The sequence below is a fragment of the Cornus florida genome, unplaced genomic scaffold (genome assembly GCF_030987335.1).
Source record: "Cornus florida cultivar Cherokee Brave unplaced genomic scaffold, ASM3098733v1 CherokeeBrave_3.0.0_Hap2_Chr10, whole genome shotgun sequence".
Taxonomy (NCBI): domain Eukaryota; kingdom Viridiplantae; phylum Streptophyta; class Magnoliopsida; order Cornales; family Cornaceae; genus Cornus; species Cornus florida.
Window position 1 is genome coordinate 80,881,437 of NW_026775580.1, and position 13,582 is coordinate 80,895,018.

The 13,582-nt window shown below is 42.0% G+C and overlaps 1 protein-coding gene and 1 non-coding gene across 2 annotated transcripts; both read left to right on the forward strand.

The window, feature by feature from the left end:
* Positions 1-10,094: 10,094 nt before the first annotated feature.
* Positions 10,095-13,582, forward strand: LOC132277958 (F-box protein At5g07610-like). Its single transcript, XM_059779795.1, has 2 exons — positions 10,095-10,251; positions 12,274-13,582. The coding sequence occupies exons 1-2, from the start codon at positions 10,118-10,120 to the stop codon at positions 13,376-13,378; spliced, it is 1,239 nt and encodes a 412-aa protein (XP_059635778.1). The 5' UTR covers positions 10,095-10,117; the 3' UTR covers positions 13,379-13,582.
* On the forward strand, positions 11,999-12,069 carry TRNAK-UUU (transfer RNA lysine (anticodon UUU)). Its single transcript has one exon. It is a non-coding gene; the product is annotated as a tRNA-Lys (tRNA).

The window sequence follows — 13,582 nt, forward strand, 5'->3', positions numbered from 1 at the left end:
CACACCATAACAAAATCCAATTAAAAAATAAATAAAAAGATAATAAATAAATAAATAAATAAGACTTGGTCATCACAACCTCCCCAACTTAAAGGGATTTCGTCCCCGAAATCAGGTCATACCTCAAGTCGCAAACAAATCCGGGTACTTGGAGCGAACCTCCTCCTCCCGTTCCCAGGTAGCCTCCTCAACTCCATGATGCCTCCATAAAACTTTGACCAATGGAATGGTTTTGTTCCTCAACACTTATTCCCTAGTGTCGAGAATTTGCACCCCTCCTCATAAGTCGCATTCTCATCAACCTCAATGTCGGCCCATCTCAAAATGTGTGACGGATTTGGCTTATACTTCCTCAACATATAAACATGAAAAACATTGTGAACCCTATCCAAATGTGGGGGTAACGCCAAACGATACGCAACCTCACCAACACAATCCAAGATCTCGAATGGCCCAATGAACCTAGGAGACAACTTTCCACTTCGCCCAAAACGCATTAATCCCTTACGTGGAATGATCTTAAGAAAAACATAGTCTCCCACCTCGAAGGACAATGGTCTCCTCCTCTTGTCAGCATAGCTTTTCTACCTACTCTGAGCCGTGACCAACTACTGTCGAATCAACTTGATTTTCTCCTTGGTCTTAATAACAATGTCTAGACCTAAGGCAGTTGTCTTTCCCACCTCGATCCAACAAACTGGAGATTTACAAGATCTGCCATATAATGCCTTAAAAGGTGCCATCTCAATGCTGGCCTGATAACTGTTGTTATAGGCAAACTCCACCAAAGGCAAGTGATCTTCCCAACTGCCTCCAAAATCTAAGATGCAAACTCATAGCATATCCTCTAATGTTTGAATGGTACGTTCCGACTGACCATCAGTCTGAGGATGGAATGTCGTGCTAAAATGAAGCCCTGTGTCAAGAGCCTCCTGAAAACCCTGCCAAAAATGTGAAGTGAACCGTGGATCTTTGTCCGAAACAATGGACACCGGAACCCCATGGAGCCTGACAATCTACCCTACATACTGCTTACTGAGCTTCTCTGCACCATCAGATACTTGCATAGGCAAAAAGTGAGCTGTCTTTGTTAACCTGTCGACTATGACCCAAACGGCGTCATTCCCCTTCTTTGACTTCAGAAGTCCCGTCACAAAATCTATAGTAATATGCCCCTATTTCCACTCTGCTACTGGCAATGGTTGCAACAAACCCGCTGGCCTCTAATGCTCAGCCTTCACTTGTTGACAAGTAAGGCACTTGGCCACAAACTGTGCAACATCCCGTTTCATACCCTTGCACCAAATTGACGTCTAAAATTGTGATACATCTTGGTACCACATGGATGAACTGCAAGTCGAGAGTGGTGAAAGTCCTGAAGGACACTATCACGACAAGGCAAAGGGACATACATCTTTCCCTTGAATCTAAGACCTCCATCTGAATGTAATGTCCAACCATCCACAAACTCGCCACCTGAAATCCGTGTGCGAATAGACTCCATCGCGTTATCCTACTTTTTTACCTCAATTACCCCGCTAACAAGGGTTGGTTGAGCCATAAGACTAAACAAGGTGGTCGGTGTATCATCATCACTGAAATATAGACCCATTTTTGTAAAATCCTCCATCATTTTCTATTCCCGGATGGCAATGCTAGCCAAGTTTCCATGTGACTTCCTACTCAAGGCATCTGCCACAACGTTAGCCTTTCCTGAGTGATACTGCAAATTAAAATCATAGTCCTCCATATACTCCACCCATCGTCGTTGCCTCATGTTCAAGTCTTTTTATGAGAAAATATACTTGAGACTCTTATGGTCAGAGAAAACCTCAAACTTTTCCCCGTACAAGTAATGTCTTCATCCCTTCAATGCGAAAATCACTACCACCAACTCCAAATCATTAGTCGGATAGTTCTGCTTGTGAGTCTTCAACTGTCTAGACCCATAAGCAACCACATGTTCTATCTGCATTAAGACACAACCCAAACCATCTCGCGAAGCGTCACAATAGATCACATAACCCAAACCACATTCAAGAATCACCAAAACTGGAGTTGTAGTTAATCTGGTCTTCAACTCCCGAAAGGCTAGCTCACAAGCCTCATTCCATACAAACTTGATTCCCTTGCGGGTAAGTCGAGTCATAGGTGCTGCTAAACGAGAGAAATCCTGAATGAATCTTCGATAATAGCCGGTTAGGCCAAGGAAACTCTAAATCTCAAATTCACTCTTCGGACGCTCCCAATCCATCACTGCTTCAATCTTCGAAGGATCAACTGAAACTCCTCCTCCTGAGACAACATGTCCAAAGAACTTCACTTCTCGTACTTGGCATAAAACCGGTTATCCCTAAGGATCTACAACACTATTCTCAAGTGAGACTCATGCTCCTCTTCCGAAGATGAGTACACGAGTATATCGTCAACAAATACCACCACAAACTCATCAAGATAAGTGTAATACCCCTAGATTTAAAAGGATATTCCTGGTATTTAATGTATTATTTAAATAGTATTTTAATTTAATTAATTGTTTAAATTGTGTTTTTATTTGATTAATTGATTGATTGCTGTTAATTTAAATTATTTGTGTGCATTTTTATTAAATTAATTGTTTAATTGCTTATTTTGTTTGATTTATTTGACCTAATTGGATTTTGTTATTTTAGTTGATTTATTTGGTAAATTATTTTTTTTATGATATGTATTTTCTGTCTTTAATTATTTAGTTGTATTTTTATTTGGCTTTTATTTATTTAAGGAAGTTAAGTTAAAGATTTTAGTTATTAAATTAGGGTATAGTTTTAATTGTATAATGGAATTCACGTATGTAGCCGACACTGTTTTAAAACGTAGGTGTTGTTATGGGCCGACTACATTAGGGCTTTGTCTATAATTATACACGGATTAGGGTTTTAATGGTAAGCCTATAAATACTCTGTTGTGTCTTAGCCTAGGGTTTTAAAATTACCAAAAGCTCTGTCACGTCTCAAAGTTACAGAGTGAAAACAGAGAGGGATTTTGTAAGGACAGAGCATTGTAAGGTTTGTCAAGGGAAGAATAGGGAGGACCAAGGAGGTGTAGTGGTGGTGGACTACCTAGAACCAGAAGAAGGTTGGATAGAGGGTTGTGTTGCCGGAACAAGTAAGGGCTGAACAGGCAAGTTCTTCTCTTTCTCCTTCCCTTTGGCTTGTGTTCTGTGCACCTAGATATACTCTAGGGTTTTAATGGAATAATAATTGAATCAAGCATGTTTTATATGTCAAATTAACCTAATCTTTGCCGTGAATTAATTCGATGATGGGTTTCTGAAAGTTCATTACAGTACTTGTGTTATAAGCATGCGTGGTCTGTGGAACTTGTTGATTTGTAATTTGTTTGTAACTTCTGTAAACACATCTTGGGACTATACTGGACTGAGTTTTACATGTATCTTAGATGCTATGTTGATAACCTAGATGTGTTGGAAATCTGTTATTGATGGTTCGTCCATATTTGTTTTAGTTATGTTCTTAAAGCATGAGGAATCTGTATAACTTGTAGACTCTATATTTGTTTTTAACTACTGTAAACCCATCTTGGGGACTATACTGAACATAATTAGGACTCCTAAGAAAAGTTTAAACCCAATTAGATAGGTTGTAACTGGCCGGAGACGAGGCAGAAGGTTGCAGAAACTTCAGACGGGGGAAAGGGCTCTCACAGAGGGAGAAAGCCGGCTCCATGGAGAAGGAGCCGGCTCCCTCCTACAATGGAGCCGGCTCTAGGTTACATAGAGCCGGCTCTAACCCAATAGAGCTGGCTCCATGGTTTAAAGGAGCCGGCTCAACTCCATTTTGGAGCCTGCTCAATGTTTTAAAAGAGCAGGCTCTTTCCAGTTGATGCGTTCAGTAGGTTTTCAGCTATTGTTTGGGCACTTGGGGTTCAGGAAAAGTTTTGAAACTTTAATGGGGGTTTTAAACAAATACTTTAACATGAAATCAAAGTCTTGGATTGCATAAAATACCCTCTTTTTATTAATGGAATTAACAGTGCGCAAATTAACCACTTTACATGCGGTTAACGGCTGGAAGGTAATTCATTGTTTAGTTCTAATTTGCTAATTTATGGTGCTAAAATTGGATTCTAAATTAAATTTTAGATACACGGAGAAGTCTTTTAATTGATGAATTAGACTTATGGATAGGCTAGGGCTCTGTGCTAAAGATAAAACAGAGTACAAGTATACAACTCAGTACGCTGTTACCGGATGGAAGGAAATAAATTGCTTAAATTAATTTTAACAATTTACAGGACTATAATATGATTATAGAATTGATTTTAAATACGTGATAGAGTCAATGATATATTAGATTTGATCTATGCATATCTGGATGTTAATTGTTGAGTTATGAAATCACAATCTACAACTATATGGTTTAATGCTTGGATTTAATTGCTGGAACTTTAACTGTTTTCCTGCAATTACTTGGATATTGGTTTTGGATTATATAGATGTGGAATATATTAATTGTTGAATTAATATATTCTGTCAATTATATGGTTATGGAGGATTGTATGCACCGGTATGGGACGGTGGCATACTAGAGACGGTTTAGCTCAAAATGCTAATACCTAACCTATCGGATGAAAGGGATGGATTGTAAAATATTGAATCCTAAACCTTGTTTAGTCAGATCGACTGATTAAGTTGAAAGACTATCTGGATTAATTGTGTTTGTGTGTAGTCGGATCGACTGATTAAGTTGAATGACTACCTAAATTAAATGTTGGTTGTGTTTAAGTCAGATCGACTGATTAAGTTGAATGACTAAACTGGATTCTTATGTCAATTCAATAAACAATAAAATGCCATACCTTGGGTTAGACGGACTTTATATATATGTTATAGCACCACGATATGGGCATGAGTCTCAGAGTCGTTGGTTAGGGAGCGTATATGCATTGGGATGCATAGCTGGATATGATGGTTGAGGTGTACCCTGTTAGGTCTAGGTATTCATGCCCACCTTTGGGTGCGTTTTTGCATGTTGCCTTCTACTCAGGTTGAGACCCCATTATAGTCCAGTGAAGGTCCTCTAGTGTGGATATATTTATATATGGACTAGATAGATATTGTGAGGTATTTAGGTGTATCTGCGTATCGAGTCACTGTATGGATTGCAGTTAGATTAGAACTTGTTCGTGGGCCTGACCCACTCTTATTTTTCAGGTATTGGACGGTTCCAATCTTAGGCTTGATCGTGCTGTGCAGGGATTATCATTCATTCCACCGACGACGTAGGATGTCCTTCCATATTTTAGTATTTAGTTTTATATCAGTTGTTTACGTTTCAGTTGAGATTTTTATTTAGGGGTCCACTAGATGGATTCCCGAGTTGTAATTCATGAAAGTTTTGGAAGTTGGATTTTATTAAGTTTTATCAGGCTATTGAGGATTTTATATTAGTATTCTGTTCAGTTTTTAATAGTTATTCTTATTTCATTTTTTCATCTGTGTTCGTTTTAAAATACTTTAATTGTTTGATTTCCCTCGGGTTTGGGCCTAGGCCTGATCAACCCATGTCTCGGATCCGAGGGGTATTATAATAAGCACTAAATACACAGTTCATCAAGTCCATAAAAGCTGCTAGAGCATTGGTCAAACCAAATGGCATCACAAGGAACTCGTAATGGCCATACTGTATACGAAAAGCGGTCTTAAGGATATCTTCATCCCTGACTCTCAACTGATAGTAGCCTGACCTCAAATCTATCTTCGAAAAATACTTAGCTCCCTTCAATTGATCAAACAAGTCATTTATCCTCGGCAAATGATACTTGTTCTTGATCGTAGCATGGTTCAACTTACGATAGTCGATGCAAAGTCACAAAGAACCATCCTTCTTCTTCGCAAAAAGGACCGGTGCTCCCCACTGTGAAGCATTAGGGTGAATAAAGCCTTTTGCTTTCAAATCATTCAACTGGCTCTTCAATTCATTTAACTCCGCCGGTGCCATGCGATAAGGCGCCATAGAGATAGGCGCAGTACCGGGTATGACGTCAATGGTGAACATAACATCCCGCATGGGAGGCAACTCTGTCAATTCCTCTGAAAAGATATCAACGAACTCACCAACCATCGCTGGAAAATTATCACCCAGACTCCATTCTTCCTCAGCTATAAGGCTGACCAAGTAGAACCTGTGACGACCCCAATCACCAATACCATAAACGGTCAAAGTGTGTGAATCATTCCAATCTCCCATAAAACAAAAACAATCTCCATTGGGAGTACATACGGTCACCTTCCCTCGGAAGCAATCAATGGTGGCTCGAAAAAAAGACAACCAATCCATCCCAAGAATGACGGCAAAACCCGTCATCTTAAGAGGAATGAAGTCGAACCACAATGTCAGTCCGGCTATCTCAATAGCACAACCCCCACAAATCCTATCCAACTTAACTAGTCCCCCAACCGGTGTGTCAACACAAAGAACCCCATCCAAGGAAGTGATCTCCAACCCCAATAAATGTGCAAATGATGATGGAATGAATAAATATGATGCACCTGAGTCAATCAAAACTCTAGCCCAAGAACTGAACATAGGAAATATACCTCGAACAACTGAAGGTCCCACTGAAGTACTCGCTTGAGGAAGAGCAAAAACTCTGCCTTGTACTCCTGAACCCTAATGTCCACCACCCTGATACCCTGACTACTGTGAAGACATACTAGGTGTAGAGCCCCTAGCAGGTCATGAGCCCTGAACTGAAGCTGCAGGCTATGGTGTCTGAGGAACCCTGGATCCAAACTAGACCACGGATGACTGTGACTGCCTGAACTGTGATCCTGTACCACCACGTGATCCACTCCCCCTCTATGGGCACTCCCTCTTGAAATGTCTCGTCTGACCACAACTGAATCAAACATTCGGAAGTCCAGTCGAAGTAGCAAAAGACTGTGCGGTAAGTGTCTGAAGCTGTGGGCAACGTGGCCTAATATGTCCTGACTGATGACAATGGTGGCAGACCACCTCACGTGTGGATCCCAAAGATAAGAGAACTGTGGGTGCATGACGTGCCTGTTGTTGGGACCCCCGTGAGTATGAACTATCATTTCCTCCTCATTTGCCTCTATTCCTTTTCAACTGACTCCCTGAAGATGAAGCCTCACCCCTGAAATGCCTCTTGGGCTCCCTAATCCGCTGTGAGTCCCTGTCCCTCCACAAACAATGCCCACCTCACTACCTCATTATAGACCCTCAAATTCAAGACTGAAACTCGGGGCCTAATGTCAAGGTGTAGGTCGTCCTGAAACTTCAAGGCCCTGTCTTCATCGGTCCGCACCAAGTCCGGTGCGTAACGAGAAAGAGACGTAAACTTGTTCTCATACTCTATGACACTCATACTCCCTTGGTAGAGGCCATTGAACTTCTTTCTCATTTCCCTCATTGCGGTCCTTGGGAAATACTTTTCATAAAAGAGCCCCTGGAAGACCCAAGTCATCGTCTCAATATCATGGGTGTTGGTGATAGATCTCCACCAAACCTCGGCATCACCTGTGAATGAGAAAGATGCTAGAAATATCCTCAACCGATCTGTGGGCACCGCTATACCGTTAAGCTTCTTAACCGCCTGATCAAGCCAAAACTCTACAACTAGTGGATCAAAACCCCCTGCAAATGGCTCAAGCTTTAGCCTCTGAAACGTCACAAGGTAATCCATAGCCAGGTTAGCCACTACCAGCTCTGGAGGCCTCAATCCTGCGGTAACTCTTCGAACCATCTCCTCAATGGCCACTGTAAATCCACGTGTCATCTCTATCATCACCTGTGTGCCATTAAAAGGAGGTGGTGGGTCAACACCCACGCCTCTGCTCCTATCCCTCCTGGAGTGAACCATATCCCTAAGAAGTTGTGTCTCATCCATATGCTCCCCAAGGTTAGGATGCAAAGTCTTTCCAGTCTCACGTTTAGGCGGCATGGTTCTATAAGTACAATGGAAACATATGAATATAGATGTAAGTCAATAATAAAATAAAAGTGCTCATAATCCCATGCAACTCACTCAATGGAGGCATGAAACGCAATGCATGATAATACGAACAAATATGTAAATCATGCTAAGTTGTAAAATAAAATGTCTTAAACAATTAAGCACATAAGCACGTAACAAATAATTATCATGTAAACATGGAACACAAAATAAACCCAACCCATCGTCCTTAGGTTTTCAAATCCGGACGCTCTAATACCACATTGTCACGCTCCGAAATCCCATTACTCGAGTCGTGAAGAAAGGAAAGGAAAATAAAAATAAATAAGTAAATAAATAAATAAATTCACTATTAAAATAAAAAATAATAATTAACTAATTAAATAAATGAAGCCCACTTATTTAAACTCTTAAATCCCTGCCCAGTTACTAAAATGAATGTCACCCAACTAATACAATAAACAACCCAATAACAGGCCATGATGGTGCAACCCAATTCAATTGGGCGAATAAACAATAAGTAAATGAAAATAATAATAAAAATCTGGTTGTCAACCCCACCACCTGGGCGACAACACAGTGCGGCTCACCATTCGGGTCACCAAGAATATATATATATATACCTATGATCTATCAACACCCTATAATGGACGAGGGAGTGAAGCTGCCAAAATGGGATGCGAATCTCATTCACAGATTCAAATACAACACACGGGCAAACAAGCAATACATGACTTAATCATGGTCTTGGACTGACTTAGTCAACCACGGAAATGCCTATGAATTAAATGCACAAACTAAGCCTCCCACTGCCACCTGGCTTGGTTTTATATATATATATAATCCATGTGATACATATTTGCATCAAAGCCTCCAAACAGTAATAATAAAGTTATTAAAACCTAACTATATAGATATAATTATAATGATAATAGAATTAATAGTAACTTGTAATAAAATCTCCAAATGAAATTATGCTAGTAATTGGGTTCCAACACATGCATTCACTGTAGCTTCATGAACATTGCTTCTAAACAATTCATATAATCCAAATAAGAGTTATAGCCTCCATGGCTTCATTGCAATCCACAAAATGAGAAATAATGTTATGGGATTACATTAGTAAAGATAAGGGAGGAAATTTTATAAGAACTCCAAAAGATAGATGGGTGAGTTCTTAAGTCATTTCCCTCCTCAAAAAGAATATTACAAGCAAATCATCAATTATAATACCCAAAATACACCATGTATCGAAATACAAGTCCAAAAGTAAGGTGGTGGTGCGATTGCTATTGAATGGTGGGTTTGAGTTGTCATAGATTAAGGGCGGATAGCAGAAATGGGGCGATTGGGGAACTGCAGTAGTGCACGGTGAGACGAATCTGGCTTTGGTGACGGCAGCTTGTGCACACCGAGGTGGATATGGGCTGGCTGTGACGGCGATGGGCTGGTTGCGGCTTCAGTTGTAAGCTTAAGGATGATGGCGACGAGCTCGGCTTTGATGGGATCGACCATGGAGGATGTCAGCAGTGATGGAAGCGGTGGCGAGCTCGGATGGGATGAGCTTGGCTATGGCGGATGTCAGCTATGATGGAGGTGGCAGCGAGCTCGGATGCGATGAGCGAGGTTGAGCTCGGATGGTGGAAAGCTGTGCAGTGATGGCGGTGACAGACCGGCGAGCTTGGAACAGAGGACTCGGGCCACTCGGCTGTGATGAGGTTGGAATGATTTATGGCTCTGTGGTTGGATTTGGGTCTGTAATTGGTTTTGTTGTAGATAGTTTTGTAGTTTTTACAATTTGGTCTCTATCGGTTGTGATGGAGTTTTAGGGGCAAAACCGTAACTTTAACAATACACAAAAGTTTTTAGATTTTTTCATTAAACAAATAGTTTAACTCTGAGAATAAAAGTATAAATTCATATCAATCTACTAATCATAAACCAGTTAATTTGGGCCTTTATGTTATATTGTAGCCATCTTTTATTTACATGTACAAGTTGAAAACTTGAGGGTCCTATGTGTAATTTGGCCAAAAAAATTTGACCTAGTGGTATACCAACCTTGTTACGCCAGTGTTTTGTGTATGCATAAAAATTTGGCTGATCCCATTTCTCCTCAGCTATTGAAGTTCCAGCGATGACCTCCAGCAAAAGAATCAAGAACACGCCGTTGGTTGATGTGATAGCCGGCAATGAAGACCTCTTAGTGGAAATCCTCCTCCATTTACCTCCAAGGTGCCTCCTAAGGTTCAAATGTGTATCGAAACACTGGCTCTATCTCATCTCCTGAAGATGCAAGAAACTCCTTCTATCCTTTCTCTCTCTAGAATTCTTACACCTCAACCCAAAAAGATCCCCCTCCATTTCATTCCATCTCCTATTTATAGATATTTACAAGATATTTACAAGATATTTACTGATTGCTGGATCTGGGCCTATTCCTTCGTAAGCCTTGGTCACCTTTGATGGGCTTACTCTCGTTCGGCCCATATGGCAGTGTCCTTCTATGGGCTGGCCCAGCTGTACGGACTGAATGCTATGTTTGCGAGTCGGATCTGGCCCATGTCATCCGGGGCCTCCTCAACTGCCCCCATAATTGCCCCTTATTTAATAAGGGGTAATTATTGATGGCGTCTCATCATGACGTTGACGGCTCGAGATAACCACGTGGGGGAGCGGACGGCCAGATCCAGAATCAATATTCCGGGGCTCGAGGGATTTCTCGCCTTCCCGACGCTTCGGCCCTCGGGCCCCCTCGCCTTTATAATGCTCTAGAATTCCACTTCACTTCCCTTTACCGTCTCCATCATCAGCCAAGTCTCTCTCTTTTCTAGAACAGTGCTAAGCTTTCTCTGGTGAAATCCCTCAAGAGTCATTCTTCCAGCGATCTTGCAGTCCTCCGAGGTTAGTTTAGTTCTTTTTACTTTCGGCAGGCTTCCATTTACCCTCTTGTAGATTCTTCTAGCACTTCCACCATGGTTGTAGATCTGGATGTTCTTCGTATGAGACTTAGACTTCCTGACAACATCGAAGTTAGGGTTTGCCCCCAAGACGTTAATATTACGACCGGCGCCGGCCTCCTGCCCGGCGAAGTCTTATTCACGAACCTTCAATTGAATGTTGTTAGGTTCCCTCTGCACCCTTTCTTTAGTTATGTCTTCAATAGAGTGGGGATATCCCCTCTGCAGGTCAACCCCAACTTCTTTAGAATCATATCTGTTATGCTCTTGTTGATGCGTGACAGAAATCTGGACCTCGACCTCATAGACCTCCTTCTGTGCTATAAGGTGAGTAAGATCCGTACTAACGAGCCCTTCTACCACCTCTACCCGTTCGAGAAGATGTCCATATGTACTGACACAATTAAATCTGAAAAGGGTTGGAGAGATAGCATAGTGGGCATTAGTGGGGCTTGGTCTTCGCCGGCTGCAGAGGGTTACCCAATCCCGAGCGCCTTTGGTGTCTGCTCTGTCTCCTCCTATAAAAAATTCAAATCCCATAAACATGACTGCCCCTGTGAAACATGCGTTCCTCGTTTTTGCACTTTCTTATGCCGCTCCTTAGGAATACCTTGTGATGACTTGAGCTATAGTGTTTGCAGGGATAGGAGTAACTACTTGAAGAGATACGTCCTGAACGATATTCCTTCCTGCTCAGATCTCCTCACTTCAGACAACCTCTTTGCGCTCTCATCACTCGGCTACAACATGAGCAGACTTCAGATTCCCTCTTTTGGCAGGAGGAAAAATACTCCCCCAGCCACTCCTGCTGCTGGGGCGACCTCCTCTCCAGCATCAGCTTCTTCTTCTGCCACCATATCTGACACTGTCCCGAGCGCAGTGGCTACTAACCCTGTTGCCAGCGCCCCTGCTGCCAACCAGAACGCGCCCTCCCTAGCTACCATAGCTCCTGCTGCTGCGGGGGGCGGTCGGGACAAAGAACGAGGCAAAAGGCCTCATCCTGACAGTGAAATCGATCCTGAGGAGGAGCCTCTCATTAGAAAGACCCGGGTCTCTGGGCCGGGTGCTCAGCCGGTAGAGCACGTGGCTTTTAACCACGTGGTCGTGGGTTCGATTCCCACAGACGGCGCCAATTGAAGATGCAAAAAACTCCTTCTATCCTTTCTCTCTCTAGAATTCTTACACCTCAACCCAAAAAGATCCCCCTCCATTTCATTCCATCTCCTATTTATAGATATTTAGAAGATATTTACTGATTGCTGGATCTGGGCCTATTCCTTCGTAAGCCTTGGTCACCTTTGATGGGCTTACTCTCGTTCGGCCCATATGGCAGTGTCCTTCTATGGGCTGGCCCAGCTGTACGGACTGAATGCTATGTTTGCGAGTCGGATCTGGCCTATGTCATCCGGGGCCTCCTCATCTCCAACCCCCAATTCCACCGCCGTCACTCCCGCCGGAACCCTTACTCGGTCGCCACCGCCCTCTTCTATTACAAAAAACTCCCATTTGTCGAGTTCGGCTTCATTCCTCTCAACACCCAACTAAACCAAACCACCACCATACCCTTCCATTTTCTGGATTTCTTCGGCAAATTTTCCGAGGTACGCAACGTGCATTCTTGCAATGGCTTATTTTGTGTCCAAGCGAAGGTTGATTATGATGTGAGTTGTTTCATCTGTGACCCAACAATCAATCAGTCTGTAGAACTTCCCCTGCTAGTTAGAGATCATCCATCTCATGTTGCGGCTTTCAATTTAGCTTTTGATCCGTCAAAGTCACCTCACTACAGAGTTGTTTGCGTTTGGCTGTTGTATAATCAGTCTCGAATGTTTCATTTTTCAATATACACATCAGAAACCCAGCTGTGGAGACACTCCGGTGAGTGTCTGGTGGGTGAACAAGATATATGGTATAATTTCAAGAAAGGGGTGTATTGGAATGGTGCGATTCATTGGGTTTTTAAGTCTCAGCCTTTCTTGTGCTTTGATGTGGATAATGAGTGCTTTAAAGCAATGCCCTCTACTCCAATCACAGATGGGAGAAGCAAGAGGATAATCAAGTATTTCGGACAATCCGGAGGACATTTGCACCTTATTGAGATATATGAGCCTCAAAGGACTATATTTGATGTGTTGGAGATGGAGGGAGACTACTCGAAATGGTTTTCCAAGTATCGGATTGATCTTGATGCACCTACTACTAGTCCGTTTCCATTGATGACTCCCAAAGGATTTAGTATATTTTCTCTTCTTGAGGAAAAGGAAGGCAAGATAAAACTTGTGCTATCAATACCTGGTAAATTTATCTTGTATGATCTTAGTGATATGACTATCAAGGAGCTTCTTGATACAATACCTGCAAATCTTCCCCACAATGCAAAAGATGTAATTCTATGCCGTTGTGTTGGTCAATACATTGAGTCACTTACTTGTGTTTAATGACTCTGTATATTTATAACATTTTTATGCCAAATTAGTTTGTAATCCAATCACTGTCTCTTTGTTGAAACTTATGGAGCCTGCTTGTCCAATTGTGAAATATTTGTCTCAGACAATTATACCAATGGCATTAGCCTGGATGGTATGAACTTTCTCCCGTCTGTTAAGTGGTCAAGCCCTGCTAGGGCCAATATTGTAGATGCA

Excerpts from the sequence above, each read along its gene's own strand:
- LOC132277958 (XM_059779795.1), top strand. The coding sequence starts at position 10,118 with ATGACCTCCAGCAAAAGAATCAAGAACACGCCGTTGGTTGATGTGATA. Across the intron at positions 10,252-12,273 it reads AAATGTGTATCGAAACACTG|TGTCCTTCTATGGGCTGGCC; the intron begins GCTCTATCTCAT and ends CCCATATGGCAG.